Genomic DNA, 21,187 nt, shown 5'->3' with positions numbered 1-21,187 from the left:
TGGGAAGAGTGACTTCATCCCTGGTCAGCTGCCCCACTTCTGGAAGAGGTTTGAACGGCACCGGCAATCATTTGAGTGTTTGGTAGAGTTTGAGTTTTGGGTGTAGACATAGATATGGATAGAAGCAATCACCCCTAACGACTTAGATAAGTCTAGACACTTACCTGCTAGTAACTCTGTAGTAACTTCTGGCATACTCTTCTTTACTCATCATAACTGACTTGCTAACAGTCACCTGTGACAAAGCGCCGTTGTCCCTGTGAGCTCTGAGGTCCTACGACACCACAGTCACCACCATGGTGACCCATGCCCATGGGTGGGGTGGTGAATGTGACCATGACACCTCTGTGAGCACAGAGGCTTGTCCTCCCTAGCAGGACCCAGGGATGTTATCAGATCCTCCTTCTTTTGGCTGCTCTTTTCTGGACCGTGCCAAATAAAGCAAACATTTGGGCTCCTGGGAGCTGGTCCTGGCCAATCTCTTTGCTTGCCAGCTCTGCTGGGGACAGTAGATGTAGCCTTGGTGAGAAGGTCCACTAGTGCTCTCCAAGAGGGACTGTATATGTCCTTGGGGGCTGAGACTTGTCTGCCCATGAAGTTCCTCCTGGTCTTCAGCATCCTTGTGTCAGCTACCTGCAGTGAGAAGCTTTTCGTGGGGTGAGTCCTGGAATGGGGCAAGCTGGGTGGGGATGGAGATCAGCGTGAGAGATGCCCTGCCCTGTCTGCTCTCCTTTGGGGTCAGAACCAAAGGTAACATCCTGAAGGAGGGAAAATCCAGCATCCAATTTAGCTGTGTGGACATGGGGAAAGATGTGGTTTCATCCCAGCTTCGGAGGGAGGTTTCAGATTAGAGGGTGCCATATCCTGAGGGCATCACCTTGAGCTTTGCCAGGGGAAGGAATGACTCAGGATGGGGAAATCTTGCTGTTGGAGAAGGAGAGTGATTCCTTCTCTGCTGGTGGCTGCAGCCATCCCTGGGGGAGTCCAGCCAAAGTGAAGTAGAGGCTACTTTAGGAAGTATCCAATGTGTAGATAGATATGGACAGAGCACAGCGATACCTAAGGTATCACCTAACATTTTGGGAGTTCTCATGATGAAAGGAAGGATGGAGACCACCTTGGGCTCTCCAGCCCTTGCTCTTTGTCCCATCATGTCCATTCTGAACCTACATTTTTCACCCTTCACACCAAATTTCCAACAACTGATGCACTTTCCAACCCATTGTGCTGGTACAGACCTTTCATAGCTTCTACCCAGCCCATGATGGGATCATGTCAGTGCTGGAGGCTAAGCTCCTTTCCCCCCTTCCTATGGTCCATGATGGCTCTGCCTCCCTGCAGGGACCAGGTCCTCCACATCATGGCCAGCAACGAAGAGCATATCACCCTGCTCAGGGTGCTGGGTGAGCAGGAAGAGCTGCAGGTGAGCTGTGATGGGACCCTGAGCATCTCCTGGTGTTAAACAGAGCCTGGGGACATTCAAAGTTTTCTCCTTTGTTTGTTCTCCCATCCAATTTTGCTACCCATTTGGGAGAGGTGTAAAATAAAAACATCTTGGGGGTGCTGGTAGGTGAAAAGCTGGACATGGGCTGGCACCATGTGCTCCAAGCCCAGAGACAACCTGTCCTGGGCTGATTCCTAGCAGTGTGGGCAGCAGGAGGAGGAAGGGGACTCTGCTGAGACTCCACCTGCAATGCTGGGGCAAGCTCTGGCGTTCTCAGCACAGGACAGACATGGACCTGTTGGAGTGGGGCCAGAGGAGGCCACAGCAATGATGGGAGGGCTGGAAGCCATCTGCTGTGAGGCCAGGCTGAGACAGTTGTGGTTGTTCAGCCTGGAGAAAAAAAAGCTCCAGCAAGACTTTCTGGTGGTCTTACAGGACTTAAAGGGACTCCAGAAGAAAGCTGGGAACAGACTTTAGAGCAGGGCCTGTTGTGAGAGGACAAGGGGTGATGGTTTGAAACTAAAAGAGGGAGATTTAGACTGGAGAGAAGGTCTTCATGATGAGGATGTCCCAGGTTGCCCAAAGAGGTGGTAGAAGCCCCATCCCTGGAAACACTGCAGGTCAGGTTGCCTGGAGCTCTGAGCAACCTGCTCTAGTTTCAGATGTCCCTGCTGACTGCAGAGGGGTTGGACTAGATGACCTTGAAAGATCTCTTCCAACCCAACTCATTCTGTGATTCAACGAGCAGCCTTCTCACTTCAGGTGAATCAGGAACAATCTGGTCACTGCAAGGTTGTCACATCTGGGATGAGTGTTCAGGTCTAGAACAGCATTGCATTGCTTTGGGTTTCAAATTGTTATAGAAACACAGAATGGCTTGAGTTGGAAGGGACTATAAAGATCATTAGTTGCAGCCTTGCTGCCATGGGCAGGGACACCTCCCATTAGACCAGGTCACTCAAAGAGTCATCCAGCCTGATCTTCCAGGGATGAGGCATCCACAACTTCTCTGGGCAACCTGTTCCAGTGCCTCACCACCTTTGTGGTGAAGAACTTCTTCCTAATGCCCAGTCTACATCTCCCTTGCTCTAGTTTCAAACCATTGCCCCTTGTCCTATCACCACAGGCCTGTATCAAAAATCCCTCCCCAGCTTTCTTGTAGATGTTGGAAGGTCACCCAGGACCCTGCTCTTCTTCAGGCTGAACAGACCTAAGTCCTTCAGCCTGTCCTCATAGGAGAGGTACTCCAGCCCCTTCATAATCTTTGTGGCCTCCTCTGCACCCTCTCCAACAGGTATGGCTCAGCTCCTGCTGCCTTTTCCTTTCTGGTTTGGGTGCTGGGGGTGAACCCCAGTGTACAATTTAAACAGTGGGAGTAGAAAGAGAAGTTTGGGTGGTGAAGAGCAGCATCTGCACCACAAAAGCTGATGTAAGGAGCTATGTCTATCTAGTTAAGGAGTTATGTCTATCAAGTTAAAGAACAAAACCATCACACAACAACCCTGGTAGCTCATCATGTCTGCTCAGATCACAAAACCTCACCATTCAAAGGGACATTTGTATCCAAAAAGTGACATGGCTGAAACATGGTTCTCAAGAGAGGTTGCAGATCTTCCTTCTCCTGGGGAGATTCCAACCCCACCTGGATGTTGTGATCCTGGGCAACCTGCTCTGGGTGACCCTGCTTTAGCAGAGGGGTTGGACTGGATGATCTCCAGAGGTCCCAACCACGCTGGGATTCTGTGGAAGATTCACTGAGTAAGGTGAAGGGACCCTGACCCATTTTGGTAGCCATGTGTGTCACCAAAATTTCTCCAAAGACTTCCTGAAGTCACTCAATGGAAACTCTTATGAGACCCCTTTTGGTGCTGGGGAGCTCAGCAGAGGAGCACCAGCACTGAATGGGGCCAAGCTCTCTCTTCTTCTGCACACCAGCTTGACTTCTGGCGTCACCCCACCAGCCCTGGCCACCCAGTTGACTTGCAAGTGCCCTTCCCAAGTCTCCAAGCAGTCAAAATCTTCCTGGAGGTCAATAACATCTCCTACAGCATCATGATCGAGGACGTGCAGGTAAGAGCTGTGGTGGGAAGCAGGATGAGCTCCTGCACTTCAGTCCCAAGAGCAGGTCCCAAAAGTTGGAAACCATGGGAGGATGGAAGAGAAACCCAAACACCTCCTCCTTCCAGTTTGTTTGGTGTTTTTTTTTTTTCCCCTCTCCTCAACAGGAATTATTAAATGAGGAAAAGAAAACCATGAAGAAGTCCAGGAGAGTAGAGAGGAGCACCAGCACATTTGATTTTGCCTCCTACCACACTCTAGATGAGGTACTTTGCTCTTCAGAACACTGGTTTTGTCTGGCTGAGGTCGCACTCAACTTATGCCATGGTTGCATCCAGGTGGTGATGTTCACAGTGCAGCAAAACCCCTGCCTGGGACATGTCTCTCCTCCTTGGCTGGAGGTCTTAGCTGAGCCAGGAGACCAGGCAACCTTCTGCATGCAGCATGACCTCTTCTGTCACCTCCCCAACTTACTGCAAGTCATCTTCAACTTCATTTTGGAGGTCAGACCCTGTGCATGGAGCTCAGTGGTGGCTCACGGATGCTCTGATGGCACTGGGAGATCTCAGAGCTTTTTCCCCCCCTCACCATTTGTTTTGCTTTTGCAAAAGCCTTTGTGATGCACACCTCTCTGCCTGCACAGAGGTCCAAGCACCTGATCTTCCCCAGGGAAGCACCAGGTCTTCTCTGGCAAAAGCCCTCAGCGTAAGAAAGAGATGGAACTGCCCAAACAAGGGCAGAGGAGGCCCAAAGGATGACTGCAGGGCTGGAACACCTCCACTGAGGCAGTTGGGGTTGGACTAGATGATCTTTAAGGTCCCTTCCAACCTAGTGGAAGGTGTCTCTGCCTCCATGGGTTAGACTAGATGATCTTTAAGGTCCCTTCCAACCCAAACCATTCTGTGATGATGATGATTGAGATAGAATCATAGAACTGTTATGGTTGGAGGAGATCTCCAAGATCATCGAGTCCAACCTTCAATCTAAGGCCACCATGGCCATTAAACCATGTCCTGAAGTGCCACAATGATGATGATGTTGCCTCTGCTGCTGGATAACCTAAAAACCAGAAGCAAAGCCAGAGTAAGCCCATGCCCCAACAGCAGCTCCTTTCAGATCTATGACTGGATGGACATCCTGGTGGACAATCATCCCAGCCTTGTTAGCAAGATCCAGATTGGGCAGAGCTATGAGAACAGACCCCTGTATGTGCTGAAGGTGGGTATGAGGGACACCTTTGCCTTGCCCAGCCCTGGGTGGCAGTGGGGCTGAAGTCCCCTGCTCTCCGTACAGTTCAGCACTGGTGGGCCCAACCGGCCAGCCATCTGGTTGGACACCGGCATCCATGCACGGGAATGGATCACCCCAGCCACCGGCATCTGGACGGCCAACAAGGTAGCCACGTGCCATGGGACCTGGCACCTCGCTGCTTGCCCTCAGCCCTTTCTAACACCTCCCACCATGCTGCTGGGTCACATCCTTCATCCCTAAGGAACACCAAGGCAGCTTTCACTCCTCTTCCCACACAGATTGCTGAGGAGTACGGCCGGGACCCCTCTGTCACTGCCATCCTGGACAGCATGGACATCTTCTTTGAGATTGTCACCAACCCCGATGGCTTCGCCTTCACCCACAGCAATGTGAGTGCAGGGACGCTGCGAGGTGGAGCTTGGTTCAGGGCTGGTCACCAGCATCCATGGCTGCCCGAGCGGTTTGGGATGCTCCTTCCCATGCAGGACAGTGGTGGAGGCAGCTTCCATCTGTCCCTCGAGGGGTGGGATTCACAACCCTGTGATGGTCTCGCTCCCATCTGCTCCTAGAACCGCTTGTGGCGCAAGACAAGGTCCACCAATACCGGCTCCCACTGCATCGGTGTCGACCCTAACCGAAACTGGGATGCAGGCTTCGGAGGTGAGAGCTGGGCCATCAGGTCCCCATCAGCTGCCTCTTGCTTGTGCCTCAAAGCATCCAAACCTTCTGCTAGGAAGGGAAAACCTGGGGGCTAGGAACCCCTCCTTGGGGCAACCTCTTTGCATTGTGCCTCTTCCACTGTGCCCCAGGCTCTGGCTCCAGCAGCAATCCCTGCTCTGAGACCTACCGTGGTCCTTACGCCCACTCTGAGAGGGAAGTGAAAGCCATTGTGGACTTCATCCATGGCCACAGAAAGGTGAAATTGGTCATCTCCATCCACAGCTACTCCCAGATGCTGCTTTTCCCCTACGGCTACAAGACGGCGCCCGTGCCTGACCACCAGGAACTGGTGAGATGACCCCAGAATGTCGACACGGGGCTGTGAGCACCAGAGTTGATGGAAAAGTCAGGTCAGATCACTCCGAGAGCATTCATGCTCCTTTTGTTAAGTGCAACCTGCACTTTGAAGCCCATCAGCTGGTTCCTGGAGGGTGGGTGGTTGCAAGGTCTGCTTCTCATCCACCAAGAATGAAGGGTGTTTTGGGGAAAAGCCAGGGCAGAGGGGTTGGGTTCTATAATGCTGGACCTTAGACCTTGCTGCCCTGGGGCTTCCGCTGTCCCAAGATCTGGGTCCACCATGTCTCACCACTGTTGGCCTCTCCCTTGCAGAATGAACTGGCTAAAAAGGCGGTGAGTGACTTGGCCGCCTTGTATGGCACAAAATACACCTATGGCAGCATGGTGGACACCATCTGTAAGTGTTCCTTCCTCATCCTCCACACTCTGTGTCCACCAAGAACACTCCACTTTGAGGTCACATCTCCCCTTCTCTCTTTGCAGACATGGCTGATGGGACCAGCATTGACTGGGCCTACGACAACGGGGTGAAATATGCCTTCAGCTTCGAGCTGAGGGACACAGGGCGTTATGGCTTCCTCCTGCCCAGCACCCAGATCATTCCCACCGCTACTGAGACCTGGCCAGCGCTTCTGGACATCATGGTCCATGTCCTGGAGCACCCATACTGAACCCAGCTCCTCCTGTATTGTCCCCTCAATAAATAATCCTGGAGATCTTATGGATTAAGGCTGCAACCTCTGACCTCTGCATTGACTTCTGTCCCATGACACACTTAAAACCAATTTTGCCACCCCCATGGTTATATTTTAGGTACCAAGCTCACCAAGTTCCTGGTGCAAACATTGGCACCTCACACTTTTTCAGTCCAAACTGATCCTTTTCCTCCCTGCAGCTGGCACCGTGGGTGGTGGGATTTTGGTCACCTCCTCCACCTCTTGCCCCACCACCAGGTGACTCACCAACGGCCCTGGCTGGTTCCTGGAACAGGTTTGGCCAGGCCAGGGAGTGCCGTGGAAGGGTAGACAGCAGTACCCAACCTTGGCTGGTGCCAGCTGGAGCATTCACACAGCCCTGGGAAAGGGAACAGGTGGTGGTGGGGTGGGGTAGAAGCCACCAGCCTGATGGGATTTAAGAGGCCCCTGAGTGCTGTGGGGACACAGGACAGACTCTTTTGGCTGACGATGATGAGGGCACTCATGCTGCTGGCTGCCCTGGTGGCAGCGGTCGCTGGCACTGAGACCTTTGTTGGGTAGGGGTCTGGCTGGTGGGGGACGGCTGGGATGGGGATGGTGGCACAACCTTGGGCCAAAGACACCCCTGAGAAGAGGCTCAGTGGTGGGGGGATGGTTGGGCTGGGAGTTTGAGTGGAGCCACAGGGGTTGGAGCTTGGCCCCACATCGCTCAGCACCCTCTGACCCCACAGGCAGCAGGTGCTGCGCATCCTCCCCACCAACGAGGAGGAGCTGCAGAAGGTACAGGAGCTGCAGAACCTCGAGGAGCTGCAGGTAACAGGGGATGACGGGGGTGGAGGAGACTGATGGGACTGGAGAGACAGATGGATGTGGGGCAATGGGGCTGAAGAAGGCTGATGGGACTGGAGAGGCAGATTGATGTGGAACAATGGGGCTGGAGAAGGCTGACAGGGCCGAAGAGGCAGAGAGATGTGGGGCAATGGGGCTGGAGGAGGATGATGGGACTGGAGAGGCAGATGGATGTGGGGCAATGGGGCTGGAGAAGGCTAGTAGGGCTAGAGAAAGATGATGGGATTGGAAGGGGGATGGGTGAAGGAAGGTGGGCACCAGCTGGTTAAAAGCAAGGCGAAAGCAGGTGCAGACAGGACAGCCAAGGTGGGATCTGACCTCCCCCCTCTCACTTTCTGCCCCTCCAGCTGGATTTCTGGCTGGAACCCCGTGCCCCTGGCTACCCGATCGATGTCCGCGTGCCCTTCCCCAGCCTGCAGCCCCTCAAAGCACATCTGGAGGCCAATGACATCTCCTACTCCATCATGATTGAGGATGTGCAGGTCAGTGGCGGGGAGGTGGGTGAGATACAGGGTCTCAGGGTGGTGAGGGATGAGGTCTCATCCTGCCCCATGAACCCCAGGCACTGGTGGACCACGAGCAGATGGAGATGCGTCGCAGCCGCGGTGGGATGCCCACGTCCACCAGCACCTTTGACTACTCTGCCTACCATACTCTGGATGAGGTGACAACATGCAAGAGTTGGGGCATTTTGGGGAGGGGTGGAATTTCACTCTGGAATTGCTCCTGCAAACTCCTTCCTCCACCTTTCTGCCCCAGATCTATGCCTTCATGGACCTGCTGGTGGCTGAAAATCCCAACCTGGTCAGCAAGCTGGAGATTGGGAGGTCAACGGAGGACCGTCCCCTCTACGTGCTCAAGGTGAGGATTTGGGGTTCATGGGGCTGAACAGAGCAGGGAGCAGAGACAGCAGGTGACCAGAGCAGGGAGCAGAGCCAGGGACAAACCAACCCCACCCTCTCTGCTCTTGCAGTTCAGCAAGGGGGGTACAAACCGCCCGGCCATCTGGATCGACACCGGCATCCACTCCCGGGAGTGGGTGACGCAGGCCAGCGGTGTCTGGTTTGCCAAGAAGGTAGGAGCAGCTCCTGCACGTGGCTTATGGCCCCCAGAGGCCACAAGGTCCTGCAGCCACCACGGATGCCAGGTGGCTGAAACCCACGGAGCAGCACCAAGGAGAACCAAACTGCCATCTTCTGTAGATTGTTCTGGATCATGAGAATGATGAAGGCCTGGCCTCCATCCTGAACACCATGGACATCTTCCTGGAGATTGTCACCAACCCAGATGGCTTTGCCTTCACACATACCAAGGTACCACCCTGGTTTTCCAGGCCCCAGATCTTAGAGGGATGCTGGATGGGGCTGGTGAGCAGGACTGGAGTGCTGCACACAAAGCCCCTGAAAGGTCAAAGCCTCCTGGCCCATCTTCTATGGGATGACAAGGAGAGCACCCTGACCTGGCAGACCCCTTAGATGATAGCTCCACTTCTCACACAAGGCTAGTGGGGGCCCTGCCCTGGACACCAGCTGAGAGCATTCTGCCTTTCCAGAATCGCATGTGGCGCAAGACCAGGTCCAAGCACTCAGGCTCCATCTGCGTCGGTGTGGACCCCAACCGCAACTGGGATGCAGGTTTTGGAGGTCAGAGTTCTCCCACTCACCCTGCTGTGGGGTTCCCACCCTCCAGTTGGAGGTTCTAAGACTACTGCTGGATCAGAAAGATGCATGGATATGCCCCAGGGAGGGAATGGGATATGCTCTCCATGGCAGAAACAAGGAGTTGGGCTCCACCAGGGCTTTGATGTCCCCTAGTGACCAGCATGGTGGAGATCACAGATGAAAGCCATTGTACAAACATCTAGGAGGAACCTCCAGAGCATTCTCTGCTGCCCAATAAGCAGCTAAAGGCTTGGAAAAGCTCTTAGGCTTGGAAATGGAAAAGGCCCTTTGCCCTTGTGGCTGTCTGAGCCACCCAACTGTCACCAAAGCCACCAAACACCCACACTGTGTTTTCACATCTCCACAGGGTCAGGAGCCAGCGGAAACCCCTGCTCAGAGACGTACCATGGACCCTATGCCAACTCAGAGCCTGAGGTGAAGGCCATTGTGGACTTTGTGAAGAGCCATGGGAACATCAAGGCTTTCATCTCCATCCACAGCTACTCCCAGCTCCTGCTCTACCCCTACGGCTACACCAACACCCCAGCGCCTGACCAGGAGGAGCTGGTAGGGCTGACATAGGGCTTCAAAGCGGGGCAGTGGGATGATGTAAGGCTGCTCTCCTCTGACAAGGAGGAAGAACCTGCATCATGCACTGCAAAGGTGGCATTGGCAAGGAAGGAAGAAGCCCTGGCTTCTCTGAAAGTCCATGGCAACTCCTCCAGAGCAAAGCTTTTGAGCTCTAGAATCATTCTACCTCACAGCATGAGCAAAGATGCTCTCCTGAAGGTTCTATCTGCCAGGCTTCACCCTTCTCCCACTCATGTTTCTCCCTCCTGTGTATTCCCAGCATGAGGTCTCTGAAAAGGCAGTGGCAGCTCTGTCCTCTCTTTATGGCACCAAGTACAAGTATGGCAGCATCATCACCACCATCTGTAAGTAACACTGGGCAGCACTGTTTCCCTCAAAGTGAACCTAAACCCCACAGTCCCAGCATGAGGGGGTGGTGGGGGTGGGTTTGCAATGGAGTTCTGGAGATCATCCAGTCCAACCCCCCTGATAAAGGAGGGTCACACACAGCAGCTTATCCAGAAGGATCTGGAATCTCTCCAGAGACAGACTCCACCACCTCTCTGTGCAGCCTGCTCCAGGGCTCCACCACCCTCACAGCAAAAAAGATTCTCCTGATGGAACCTCCTGGTTTCCAGCTGTTGCCCATTGCCCCTTGTCCTGTCACTAAGCACCACTGACAAGAGTCTGGCCACATCCTGTGGCCACCACCCTTTAGTTCTGAGCATTGAGAGGAATCCTTCTCAGGCTGCTCTTCTCCAGGCTCAACAGCCCCAGGGCTCTCAGCCTTTGCTCCTCACAGAGATGCTCCAGGCCCCTACAGCACCTTCATCTCCAGCACATCCCAGTCTCTTTTGAACTGGGGAGCCCAGAACTGGTCCCAGAACTCCAGATTTGGCCTCACTGGGCCACAGTAGGGAGGGAAGAGAACTTCCCTCGGTCTGTTTGCCACACACTGTTTCATGTCCCCCAGGAGACCACTCTTAGCCACAAGGGCACATTGCTGGCTCACTCCACCAGCACTCCCAGGGCCTTTCCCACAGAGCTGCTTCCCAGCAGGCCAACCCCTCCCCTCTACTGCTTCAGGGGCTTATTGCTTCCCACCTGCAGGACCCTACACTTACCTTGGTTGAACTTCATAAGTTAACTCTCCAGTCTGTGCAGCTCTCACTCAACAGCAGCAGATCCCTCACACAGCTTAGACAAACAGTTCCATTTGACACCTGTATCACACAGAGCCACCAACATTTCACACCCATCCTGTTCTTCCAGACAAAGCCAGTGGAGGAACCATTGACTGGACCTACAACCAGGGCATTAAGTACTCCTTCACCTTCGAGCTGAGGGACACAGGGCGCTACGGCTTCCTCCTCCCTGCCAAGCAGATCGTCCCAACTGCTGAGGAGACCTGGTTGGCTCTGAACGTCATCATGCAGCACACACTGGATCATCTCTACTAACCAGGATGGGTGCTGGAAATGGCTGGAGAAGGGAAGAGAAGAAAATAAAACACCTCTAGAGAAGGATGACGACAGTTTCTTGTGACTTCTTTTTTTCCTAGTCACCACAAAAATCCTTTTTGAAGGGATTCTGATGGAGCATGTGGTGGCCACCAGCAAAACCAGCAGGTGCTGGCCCAGTGGCCTCAAAAAAGGCATGGAAATGGGTGGGACTAAAAAGGAAGGATGGTGCTTAATCTCCTTTTGCTCTGGCAGAGGGTGGAAGAGAAAGAGGCTGGGTTTGTTGATACTGAGCTGGGAGGAGTACTTGACATCCTGTCAGGCTCAGCTAGCATCCAGTGAGACCCAGACAGGCTGTAGAGTTGGGGGAGAGTAACCTCATGAAGTTCAACCAGGGCAAGTGTAAAGTTCTACCCCTAGGGAGGGAAAACCCTCTGCACCAGTATAGGTGATGAGTGACCTGCTGGGAAGCAGCTCTGTGGAGAAGGACCTGGGACTGCTGGTGGACAGCAAGTTCTCCATAAGCTGTGCCCTCGTGGCCAAGAAGGCCAAGGGTATCCTGGGGGACATGGAGAAAGGTGTGGCCAGCAGGTTGAAAGAGGTTCTCTTCTCTCTCTTCTCTGCTTTTGAGAAGCCACAGCTGTAATGCTGGGTCCAGTTCTGGGGTCCCCAGTTCAGGAGAGACAGGAAACTACTGGAGAGAGTCCAGACAAGGCTACTGAGGGGCCTGGAGCATCTCTGCGAGGATGAGAGCTCTGGGGCTGTTGAGCCTGGAGAAGAGCAGCTTGAGAGGGGATCTGATCAATGTTCAGCAAATCCTGAGGGACCTGTGGGGCCAAAAGGATGTGGCTAGACTCATCTCAGTGGTGCCCCTTGACAAGACAAGGGGCACAAACTGGACCCCAGAAGCCTCCATCAGCAGCAAGCAGAGCAGGCTGCCCAGAGGGGTTATGGAGTCTCCTTCTCTGGAGAGATTCCAACCCCTCCTGGCCATTGTGGTCCTCGGCAACCTGCTGGGGTGCCCCTGCTTTAGCAGAGTCGTTGGACTGGATGATCTCCAGAGGTTCCTTCCAACCCCTACCATGCTGGGATTCTGTGAAAAAGCCAAAGGGAGACCCCAGCTGACACTGGGCTGCTGTGGGGTTCTGGCCTCCTCACCTCCAACAATGTGACATTGGTCATACTCGTCTCGGTCTCGTACATCCAGGAGCAGGAAGGGGCAGTCAGGATAGGGCAGGTCTTTAGCCTGAGTGTCCACTTTCTTTGGAGTGTCTTCTTTTTCTATATCCATTTCACCAACACCACTTATCACGCTGCAAGAGAAGGGAGAGGTCCATGTTCTCTCTGACCACTTCCATACCTCTTGGACAGGTCAGAGTGGTTTTCCATCAACCATCCCAATAGCCCAGTTACTTTCCAGTACAGCCAGACACCACACAAACATGGAGAGAGCCTATTTTAGGCTTTAAAGGACATCAGAAGAAACTGATTTTATCTGTACCAACATAAAAACCCAAACAGAACACAGCTCTGCTATGTGAACACACCCTGCTCTTCTGGATCACCTAATTCATTGGATCATAGAATGGTTTGGGTTGCAAGAGACCTTATATAGTATCTATTTCCAACCCCCCTGCCATGGGCAGGGACACCTTCCACTAGGCCAGGTTGCTCAAGGCCTCATTCAACCTGGCCATGCACACCTACAGAGAGGGGGTATCTATGACTTCTCTGGACAACCTGTTCCAGTGTCTCACCATCCTTTCTGTAAAGAATCCAGGTGGTTTATGTCCTAAGTGACTTTGAGATGATGGAAAATAACTCTAAGAATCTGCCAATGTTGAGATCTCAGCAAGTTGGGCACTTCAAAATAACTGTCAGTCATCTGCAAGCAGAGGGTTCTCATTTCATCCCTAGACTGGATACAGGACATACAGAATACAGAATTACTGCTCTGGAGGGACAAGTCTGAACATGCCCAAACACAGCCCACCTCCCCCCCACCCCCTTCACCCTCCTCCCTGTGGGGCTGGAGTTTTCAGTGGGAAACTAGACAAAGGGCAAGGTGCTGGCAAAGTCTGCAAACCTGGACATGCCCAGGATTGTTTAGCGATGTCCTGTGGTTGAGGTAAACAAACTCACACCTTGCACGGGTCCCTGGCCCTCTGCCATGCTTTTCTGGACTGCCTCTGCTTCTTTCCATATTTAGGCAAACTTTATTCCATATGGGCAGTGGGTTGAAATCACCCCCAAAATAAAACTGCCAGACCAGCTCAGTTGGAAAGCAAATGAAGCTGGATTTACAAGCACACCAAAATCGAGACATATGAAGTGCAATGAATATGTGCAAAAGATACAACATTTACATATGTTTACAACTTATAAACAGCACAAGAACCCCCCCCTGGAAAAAAACAGGGGGTTACCAACAGCTTCCCCTTCCCTGATCCCTTCCCCCACCCTATACAAGGGAAAAGAGAAAGAGAGTGTGCAATTCTGGGCTACTCAATTTAGGAAGGACATTGAGATACTTGAATGTGTCCAGAGAAGGGCAACAAGGCTGGGGAGAGAAGAGCAGAGAGCAGCTTGTTAGTACTTAGCCACAAGAAGAACGCAGCCAAGGTCAGCAACAGCTAAGCAAAAGCTACCAGATAGTATCAGCTAGAGAGAAGAAGCCTCAGAGAGAAAAACTGAGTTGATACAACTAACTTTATGTTAGTTATCAGACCAATGGGGAGGTGGTGGAGTCGCCATCACTGGAGGTTTTTAGGAGAAGACTTGACGGGGTACTTGGTGCCATGGGTTAGTTGCTTGGGCGGTGTTGGATTGGTTGATGGGTTGGATGCGATGATCTTGAAGGTCTCTTCCAACCTGGTTTATTCTATGTATTCTATGTATTCTATTCTATGTATTTAGACATGATCATTATTTTCCTTTTTACATCCCATGGTAAGTTATTTACGTTCTACCACTTTTCTACTCAAAATCTGTGGGAAATGTCCTAGGTGTTGGCCTAAAACTACCACAATATGTAAGGAAAAATTAATCTGACCTAGAAGAGCCTGTTCACAAGGGAGACAGAGGAGTCCTGTAAAACTCTATCCAAATAAAGGGAGAGTCCACAGGACAGTTCCCTGGGGGGTCTTTCAAATTGCTGGAAGGGGCAGCTTCCCCTTTATCCTAAACTCCCCACAGCAAATTTCCCCTTTCCCTTTTCTCCACTGGCTGAGGTACTCAGGATTTACAGTCTTCCCAATACACCTACTACATGTCCCCCTTCACATGTAACCCCCCTGCACCATGCATTTTGTGTTCATTTAAATTAGATTCTTCACTTCTCTGGTGAAGAAATTAATACTCAGTAGTCTGCACTCTGTCCTAAAACTTCAGAAGTTGAGGCTGTGTTCAGTGCCTATTCTCTTCAGAGAACCCCCCACCGGTTTACACCAAGACCCCAGGTAAGGACCTTAGCAGCGGCTATTTGTGGTTGACACACACATAGATAAGGAGAACTGCCTGGTTCATTCTTTGTTATTTCAGCTCCCTCTTAGCCAATTCTTCATTTTGCAAAGAAATTGCCCTCCTTAATCCTAACATACAGATTGAACTACCTTGTTTCTCTTTTTTGCCTCTTCTGCCATTGGCCGTTGTTGTAACTGATTAATAGAAGCTGAGATGGTAAACAACCTGCTCTTCTTTACCAAGAAGCCCTGGGTTTCACCAAAGCCTATTTTCTACATGCAGAACTGGAACGTGGGAGGTGATTCTTCCCCTCTGCTCTGGCAAGATCCCACCTGGAGTACTGCATCCAGTTCTGGAGCCTCTATTATAAGAAGGTTATGGATGTGCCAGAACATGTCCAGAGAAGGGACACAAGGATGATTAGAGGGCTGGAGCACCTCTCCTATGAAGGCAGATTGAAAGAGTTGAGGCTGTTCAGCCTGGAGAAGGCTCTGAGAAGTCATTATTGTGGCCCCCCAGTATCTTAAGGGGGGCCTACAAGAAAGCTGGTGAGGGACTTTAGGATGGCAAGTAGTAATAGGACTAGGGGGAATGAGGCAAAAATAGAAACATGTAGATTCAGATTGGATGTAGGAAGAAATTTTTCACCATGAGGGTGGTGAGCCACTGGCACAGGTTGCCCAGGTGGTAGAAGCCTCATCCCTGGAGATTTTTAAGGCCAGGATGGATGAGGCTCTGAGCAACCTGATCTAGCCTGAGGTGTCCCTGCCCATGGCAGGGGGGTTGGAACTAGATGATCCTTGAGGTCCCTTCCGACCCTAACAGTTCTATGACTCTTAACGTGCGTTGTAGCCGAAGCCGGCAATGGCTGCTGTACTCGAAGGCAGCCTCCGCCCGCCCGCCGCCAGAGTCCACAGCCGAGATACCGCTTCGCACAACCGGCGAACCCTGCCGTACCCGTGAAAGCCAACCGCTCGTCCGCAGCCTAGCACCGGAGAACCGTGAACCGGTCGCCCAGCCGGCAAGCCGCCCGCGACCCCGCGAGAGAAGCTCAGCCGCAGCCGGCTGCTGGCAGCCCTGAGCCGGCAGCCCCTCGTTGGAGCGCCGAGAAGCCGCCGCAGCCCGAGCCGGCAGACGCTGCCTCTCCTCTCCGGGGGGAAATTGCTTCCCCCCGGCACCGCGCTCTGCAAAACTCTCCAGCTCCACGTGGTGAACGCCGTGTCGTTTGCTTTGTTTAAATTGTGCAAACCGCACCCTATTCTTTGGCATCCGAAAAGGTCCCGGCCGGCAACGCCGTGATGAAACTGAATAATTTGGAAGTTACAAAAAAATCATATTTACCAAACAAACAAGTAATACAAACTAAATATAAAAGTAAACTAAACAGTAAAAGATAATAAACATATACACATGTACAACCCAACAACAGCCCACACTTCCCTGGGTAAGCCCCTTGCACAAAGCCCAGAAGGCTGTTGCCAGCTAACAAAAAACCTCCCTTGCCGTGCCTGCCACTGTTCTTACGATAACCCAAACAAAACCAGCAGGACAAGCAAGCAAAGCCAGAGGAGAGACAGGAGGAAAAGAAGCAAGAAGAGGGAAGAAGCAGCTGTGCTTCAGATTATGCAGAAATTTTGCTGACCCACAGAAAGGAATAAAGATTTCTCCTAGGTTCTGTTCAGCCCCTTGGAGATGTCCATCCCACTGGACTCTCTCAAATTATCTGGAAAACTTTTGTTTACAACTAGGACATTAGTCTTAATCCTGTAACACAATAAAAAGAACAAACAGAGCACAGCCCCGCTGTGTGAGTGCACCCAGCGCTTCTGGATTACCTATGCCATAGAATGGTATGGTAGGAAGGAACCTTACATGTTACCTAGTTATAACACCCCTGCTGTGGGCAGAGACACCTTCCACTGGACCAGATTGCTGAAGGCCTCATCCAGCCTGGCCATGCATATGTTCCTGGGATAGGCTTGACCAGGCCAGGGAGTGCCGTGGTGGGGGCGACAGCAGTGCCCAACCTTGGCCAGTACCAGCTGGAGCATTCACACAGCCCTGGGAAAGGGAACAGGTGGTGGTGGGGTGGGGTAGAAGCCACCAGCCTGATGGGATTTAAGAGGCCCCTGAGTGCTGTGGGGACACAGGACAGACTCTTTTGGCTGACGATGATGAGGGCCCTCGTGCTCCTGGCTGCCCTGGTGGCAGCGGTCGCTGGCACTGAGACCTTTGTTGGGTAGGGGTCTGGCTGGTGGGGGACGGCTGGGATGGGGATGGTGGCACCACCTTGGGCCAAAGACACCCCTGAGAAGAGGCTCAGTGGTGGGGGGATGGTTGGGCTGGGGGTTTGAGTGGAGCCACAGGGGTTAGAGCTTGGCCCCACATCGCTCAGCACCCTCTGACCCCACAGGCAGCAGGTGCTGCGCATCCTCCCCACCAACGAGGAGGAGCTGCAGAAGGTACAGGAGCTGCAGAACCTCGAGGAGCTGCAGGTAACAGGGGATGACGGGGGTGGAGGGGGCTGATGGGACTGGAGAGACAGATGGATGTGGGGCAATGGGGCTGGAGAAGGCTGACAGGGCTGCAGAAGGTACAGGAGCTACAGAACCTTGAGGAGCGGCAGGTAACGGGATGACGGGGCTGGAGGGGGCTGACTGGGGCAGACAGGGCTGGAGGGGACATGGGACAATGGAGCTGGAGTGGCAGATGGTTAAAAGCAAGGCGAAAGCAGGTGCAGACAGGACAGCCAAGATGGGATCTGACCTCCCCCCTCTCACTTTCTGCCCCTCCAGCTGGATTTCTGGCTGGAACCCCGTGCCCCTGGCTACCCGATCGATGTCCGCGTGCCCTTCCCCAGCCTGCAGCCCCTCAAAGCACATCTGGAGGCCAATGACATCTCCTACTCCATCATGATTGAGGATGTGCAGGTCAGTGGCGGGGAGGTGGGTGAGATACAGGGTTTCAGGGTGGTGAGGGATGAGGTCTCATCCTGCCCCATGAACCCCAGGCACTGGTGGACCACGAGCAGATGGAGATGCGTCGCAGCCGCGGTGGGATGCCCACGTCCACCAGCACCTTTGACTACTCTGCCTACCATACTCTGGATGAGGTGACAACATGCAAGAGTTGGGGCATTTTGGGGAGGGGTGGAATTTCACTGTGGAATTGCTCCTGCAAACTCCTTCCTCCACCTTTCTGCCCCAGATCTATGCCTTCATGGACCTGCTGGTGGCTGAAAATCCCAACCTGGTCAGCAAGCTGGAGATTGGGAGGTCAACGGAGGACCGTCCCCTCTACGTGCTCAAGGTGAGGATTTGGGGTTCATGGGGCTGAACAGAGCAGGCAGCAGAGACAGCAGGTGACCAGAGCAGGGAGCAGAGCCAGGGACAAACCAACCCCACCCTCTCTGCTCTTGCAGTTCAGCAAGGGGGGTACGAACCGCCCGGCCATCTGGATCGACACCGGCATCCACTCCCGGGAGTGGGTGACGCAGGCCAGCGGTGTCTGGTTTGCCAAGAAGGTAGGAGCAGCTCCTGCACGTGGCTTATGGCCCCCAGAGGCCACAAGGTCCTGCAGCCACCATGGATGCCAGGTGGCTGAAACCCACGGAGGGGATGGTGCTCCAGCAGCACCAAGGAGAACCAAACTGCCATCTTCTGTAGATTGTTCTGGATCATGAGAATGATGAAGGCCTGGCCTCCATCCTGAACACCATGGACATCTTCCTGGAGATTGTCACCAACCCAGATGGCTTTGCCTTCACCCAAACTGAGGTACCAGGCCCTACAGGGATGCTGGATGGGGCTGGTGAGCAGGACTGGAGTGCTGCACACAAAGCCCCTGAAAGGTCAAAGCCTCCTTGCCCATCTTCTATGGGATGACAAGGAGAGCACCCTGACCTGGCAGTCCCCTTAAATGATAGCTCCACTGCTCACACAAGGCTAGTGGGGGCCCTGCCCTGGACACCAGCTGAGAGCGTTCTGCCTTTCCAGAATCGCATGTGGCGCAAGACCAGGTCCAAGCACTCAGGCTCCACCTGCGTCGGTGTGGATCCCAACCGCAACTGGGAGACAGGTTTTGGAGGTCAGAGCTCGCCCACTCACCCTGCTGGGGAGTTTCTGCCCTTCAAGTGATTTCTGGACCAGAAAGATGCATGGATATGCCCCAGGGAGGGAATGGGATATGCTCTCCATGGCAGAAACAAGGAGTTGGGCTCCACCAGGGCTTTGATGTCCCCTAGTGACCAGCATGGTGGAGATCACAGATGAAAGCCATTGTACAAACATCCAGGAGGAACCTCCAGAGCATTCTCTGCTGCCCAATAAGCAGCTAAAGGCTTGGAAAAGCTCTTAGGCTTGGAAATGGAAAAGGCCCTTTGCCCTTGTGGCTGTCTGAGCCACCCGACTGTCACCAAAGTCACCAAACACCCACACTGTGTTTTCACATCTCCACAGGGTCAGGAGCCAGCGGAAACCCCTGCTCAGAGACGTACCACGGACCCTATGCCAACTCAGAGCCTGAGGTGAAGGCCATTGTGGACTTTGTGAAGAGCCATGGGAACATCAAGGCTTTCATCTCCATCCACAGCTACTCCCAGCTCCTGCTCTACCCCTACGGCTACACCAACACCCCAGCACCTGACCAGGAGGAGCTGGTAGGGCTGACATAGGGCTTCAAAGCGGGGCATTGGGATGATGTAAGGCTGCTCTCCTCTGACAAGGAGGAAGAACCTGCATCATGCACTGCAAAGGTGGCATTGGCAAGGAAGGAAGAAGCCCTGGCTTCTCTGAAAGTCCACGGCAACTCCTCCAGACCAAAGCTTTTGAGCTCTGGAATCTCACTGGCCTTGCCCTTCTCCCACTCATGTTTCTCCCTCCTGTGTATTCCCAGCATGAGGTCTCTGAAAAGGCAGTGGCAGCTCTGTCCTCTCTTTATGGCACCAAGTATAAGTATGGCAGCATGTTCACCACCATCTGTAAGTAACACTGGGCAGCACTGTTTCCCTTAAAGTGAACCTAAACCCCACAGTCCCAGCATGGGGGGGGGGAGGGGGGCGGGTTGCAATGGAGTTCTGGAGATCATCCAGTCCAACCCCCCTGATAAAGGAGGGTCACACACAGCAGCTTGCCCCAGGAGGATTTGGAATCTCTCCAGAGACAAAGACTCCACCACCTCTCTGTGCAGCCTGCTCCAGGGCTCCACCACCCTCACAGCAAAAAAGATTCTCCTGATGGAACCTCCTGGTTTCCAGTTGTTGCCCATTGCCCCTTGTCCTGTCACTAAGCACCACTGACAAGAGTCTGGCCACATCCTGTGGCCACCACCCTTTAGTTCTGAGCATTGAGAGGAATCCCTCTCAGGCTGCTCTTCTCCAGGCTCAACAGCCCCAGGGCTCTCAGCCTTTGCTCCTCACAGAGATGCTCCAGGCTCCTCAGCACCTTCATCTCCAGCACATCCCAGTCTCTTTTGAACTGGGGAGCCCAGAACTGGTCCCAGAACTCCAGATTTGGCCTCACTGGGCCACAGTAGAGAGGGAAGAGAACTTCCCTCGGTCTGTTTGCCACACACTGCTTCATGTCCCCCAGGAGACCACTCTTGGCCACAAGGGCACATTGCTGGCTCACGGGCAACTTGCTGTCCACCAGCACTCCCAGGGCCTTCCCCACAGAGCTGCTTCCCAGCAGGCCAACCCCTCCCCTCTACTGCTTCAGGGGCTTATTGCTTCCCACCTGCAGGACCCTACACTTACCTTGGTTGAACTTCATAAGTTAACTCTCCAGTCTGTGCAGCTCTCACTCAACAGCAGATCTCTCACACAGCTTAGGCAAAAGGTCCTATGTCATAGTTCAGAGCATGGCAGATGCTCTTTTCCTCTTCTAAAGGAGTAAAAAAAAAAAAGACTCCACACACAGGACTGGAGGATTTGAAAGTGTAAAGGGAAAGGCTACTGCTAACTACACACAACAGTACAGAAGCATTTAAAATACACAAAATCCCTAGTACCTCTCAGCCACAGTTCTCAAACCAAACCTCCTTAGGCAAACCTTCACACCAGCCTCCCTCTTACCAAAGCCAACAAACCCAGGCCTTCACACCTGCCCTCCCTCTTCCATGCCTTGCTACTCTCCATACCACACCACTGTGACGCAGCTAAAATTGGCTTGGCAGCTCCAGGCCCCAGCTCAGCCACCCCAAGCCCAAGCAGTCACATTGCCAAGGCTGACACCAGGCCTCGCTCCCCCACAAGGGATAACAGCCTATGTGTCCTGATGCGGAGGAGAGATGGAAAGAAAGAAAGCAAACTGATTATGCAGCTAGTTTTGTAGGGATGCAGGACTGATGTGAATGCAATACTCTTCCTCATCCACCTTCTAGACACTCTAAACCTCCTGCAGGCTTGCAGCTTTGTGGTTTCTTAAAGCACCTCCCCTCAAAATCAGCAGAGTCCCATCTGACACCCATATGACACAGAGCCATCAACATTTCACACCCCTCCTGTTGTTCCAGATGAAGCCAGTGGAGTAACCACCGACTGGACCTACAACCAGGGCATTAAGTACTCCTTCACCTTCGAGCTGCGGGACACAGGGAGCTACGGCTTCCTCCTTCCTGCTGAGCAGATTGTCCCATCCGCTGAGGAGACCTGGTTGGCTCTGAAGGTCATCATGCAGCACACACTGAATCATCTCTACTAACCAGGATGCTGGAGCCCCAGAA

At 53.2% G+C, this 21,187-nt stretch overlaps 3 protein-coding genes across 3 annotated transcripts; all 3 read left to right on the top strand.

Moving 5' to 3' along the window:
- The first annotated feature begins 562 nt into the window (after nucleotides 1–562).
- Nucleotides 563–6,498, top strand: LOC104299999 (carboxypeptidase A1). Its single transcript, XM_009900225.2, has 11 exons — nucleotides 563–657; nucleotides 1,342–1,423; nucleotides 3,380–3,514; nucleotides 3,670–3,768; nucleotides 4,619–4,720; nucleotides 4,796–4,897; nucleotides 5,032–5,142; nucleotides 5,323–5,413; nucleotides 5,563–5,762; nucleotides 6,083–6,167; nucleotides 6,254–6,498. The coding sequence occupies exons 1-11, from the start codon at nucleotides 563–565 to the stop codon at nucleotides 6,439–6,441; spliced, it is 1,290 nt and encodes a 429-aa protein (XP_009898527.2). The 3' UTR covers nucleotides 6,442–6,498.
- A 318-nt stretch (nucleotides 6,499–6,816) lies between these two features.
- Nucleotides 6,817–11,019, top strand: LOC104300056 (carboxypeptidase A1). Its single transcript, XM_009900294.2, has 11 exons — nucleotides 6,817–7,022; nucleotides 7,197–7,278; nucleotides 7,662–7,796; nucleotides 7,877–7,978; nucleotides 8,074–8,175; nucleotides 8,288–8,389; nucleotides 8,517–8,627; nucleotides 8,867–8,957; nucleotides 9,343–9,542; nucleotides 9,826–9,910; nucleotides 10,818–11,019. The coding sequence occupies exons 1-11, from the start codon at nucleotides 6,895–6,897 to the stop codon at nucleotides 11,003–11,005; spliced, it is 1,326 nt and encodes a 441-aa protein (XP_009898596.2). The 5' UTR covers nucleotides 6,817–6,894; the 3' UTR covers nucleotides 11,006–11,019.
- A 5,534-nt stretch (nucleotides 11,020–16,553) lies between these two features.
- LOC104300000 (carboxypeptidase A1) lies at nucleotides 16,554–21,165 on the top strand. The gene is made up of 11 exons (XM_054178487.1): nucleotides 16,554–16,706; nucleotides 16,881–16,962; nucleotides 17,263–17,397; nucleotides 17,478–17,579; nucleotides 17,675–17,776; nucleotides 17,889–17,990; nucleotides 18,133–18,243; nucleotides 18,463–18,553; nucleotides 18,925–19,124; nucleotides 19,361–19,445; nucleotides 20,978–21,165. Exons 1-11 carry the CDS (start codon nucleotides 16,579–16,581, stop codon nucleotides 21,163–21,165), a joined length of 1,326 nt encoding a protein of 441 aa, XP_054034462.1. The 5' UTR covers nucleotides 16,554–16,578.
- The last annotated feature ends 22 nt before the right edge of the window (nucleotides 21,166–21,187 follow it).

The sequence above is a fragment of the Dryobates pubescens genome, chromosome Z (genome assembly GCF_014839835.1).
Source record: "Dryobates pubescens isolate bDryPub1 chromosome Z, bDryPub1.pri, whole genome shotgun sequence".
In the NCBI taxonomy this organism is placed as follows: Eukaryota; Metazoa; Chordata; class Aves; order Piciformes; family Picidae; genus Dryobates; species Dryobates pubescens.
This window is presented reverse-complemented; position numbering and strand designations above follow the sequence as displayed.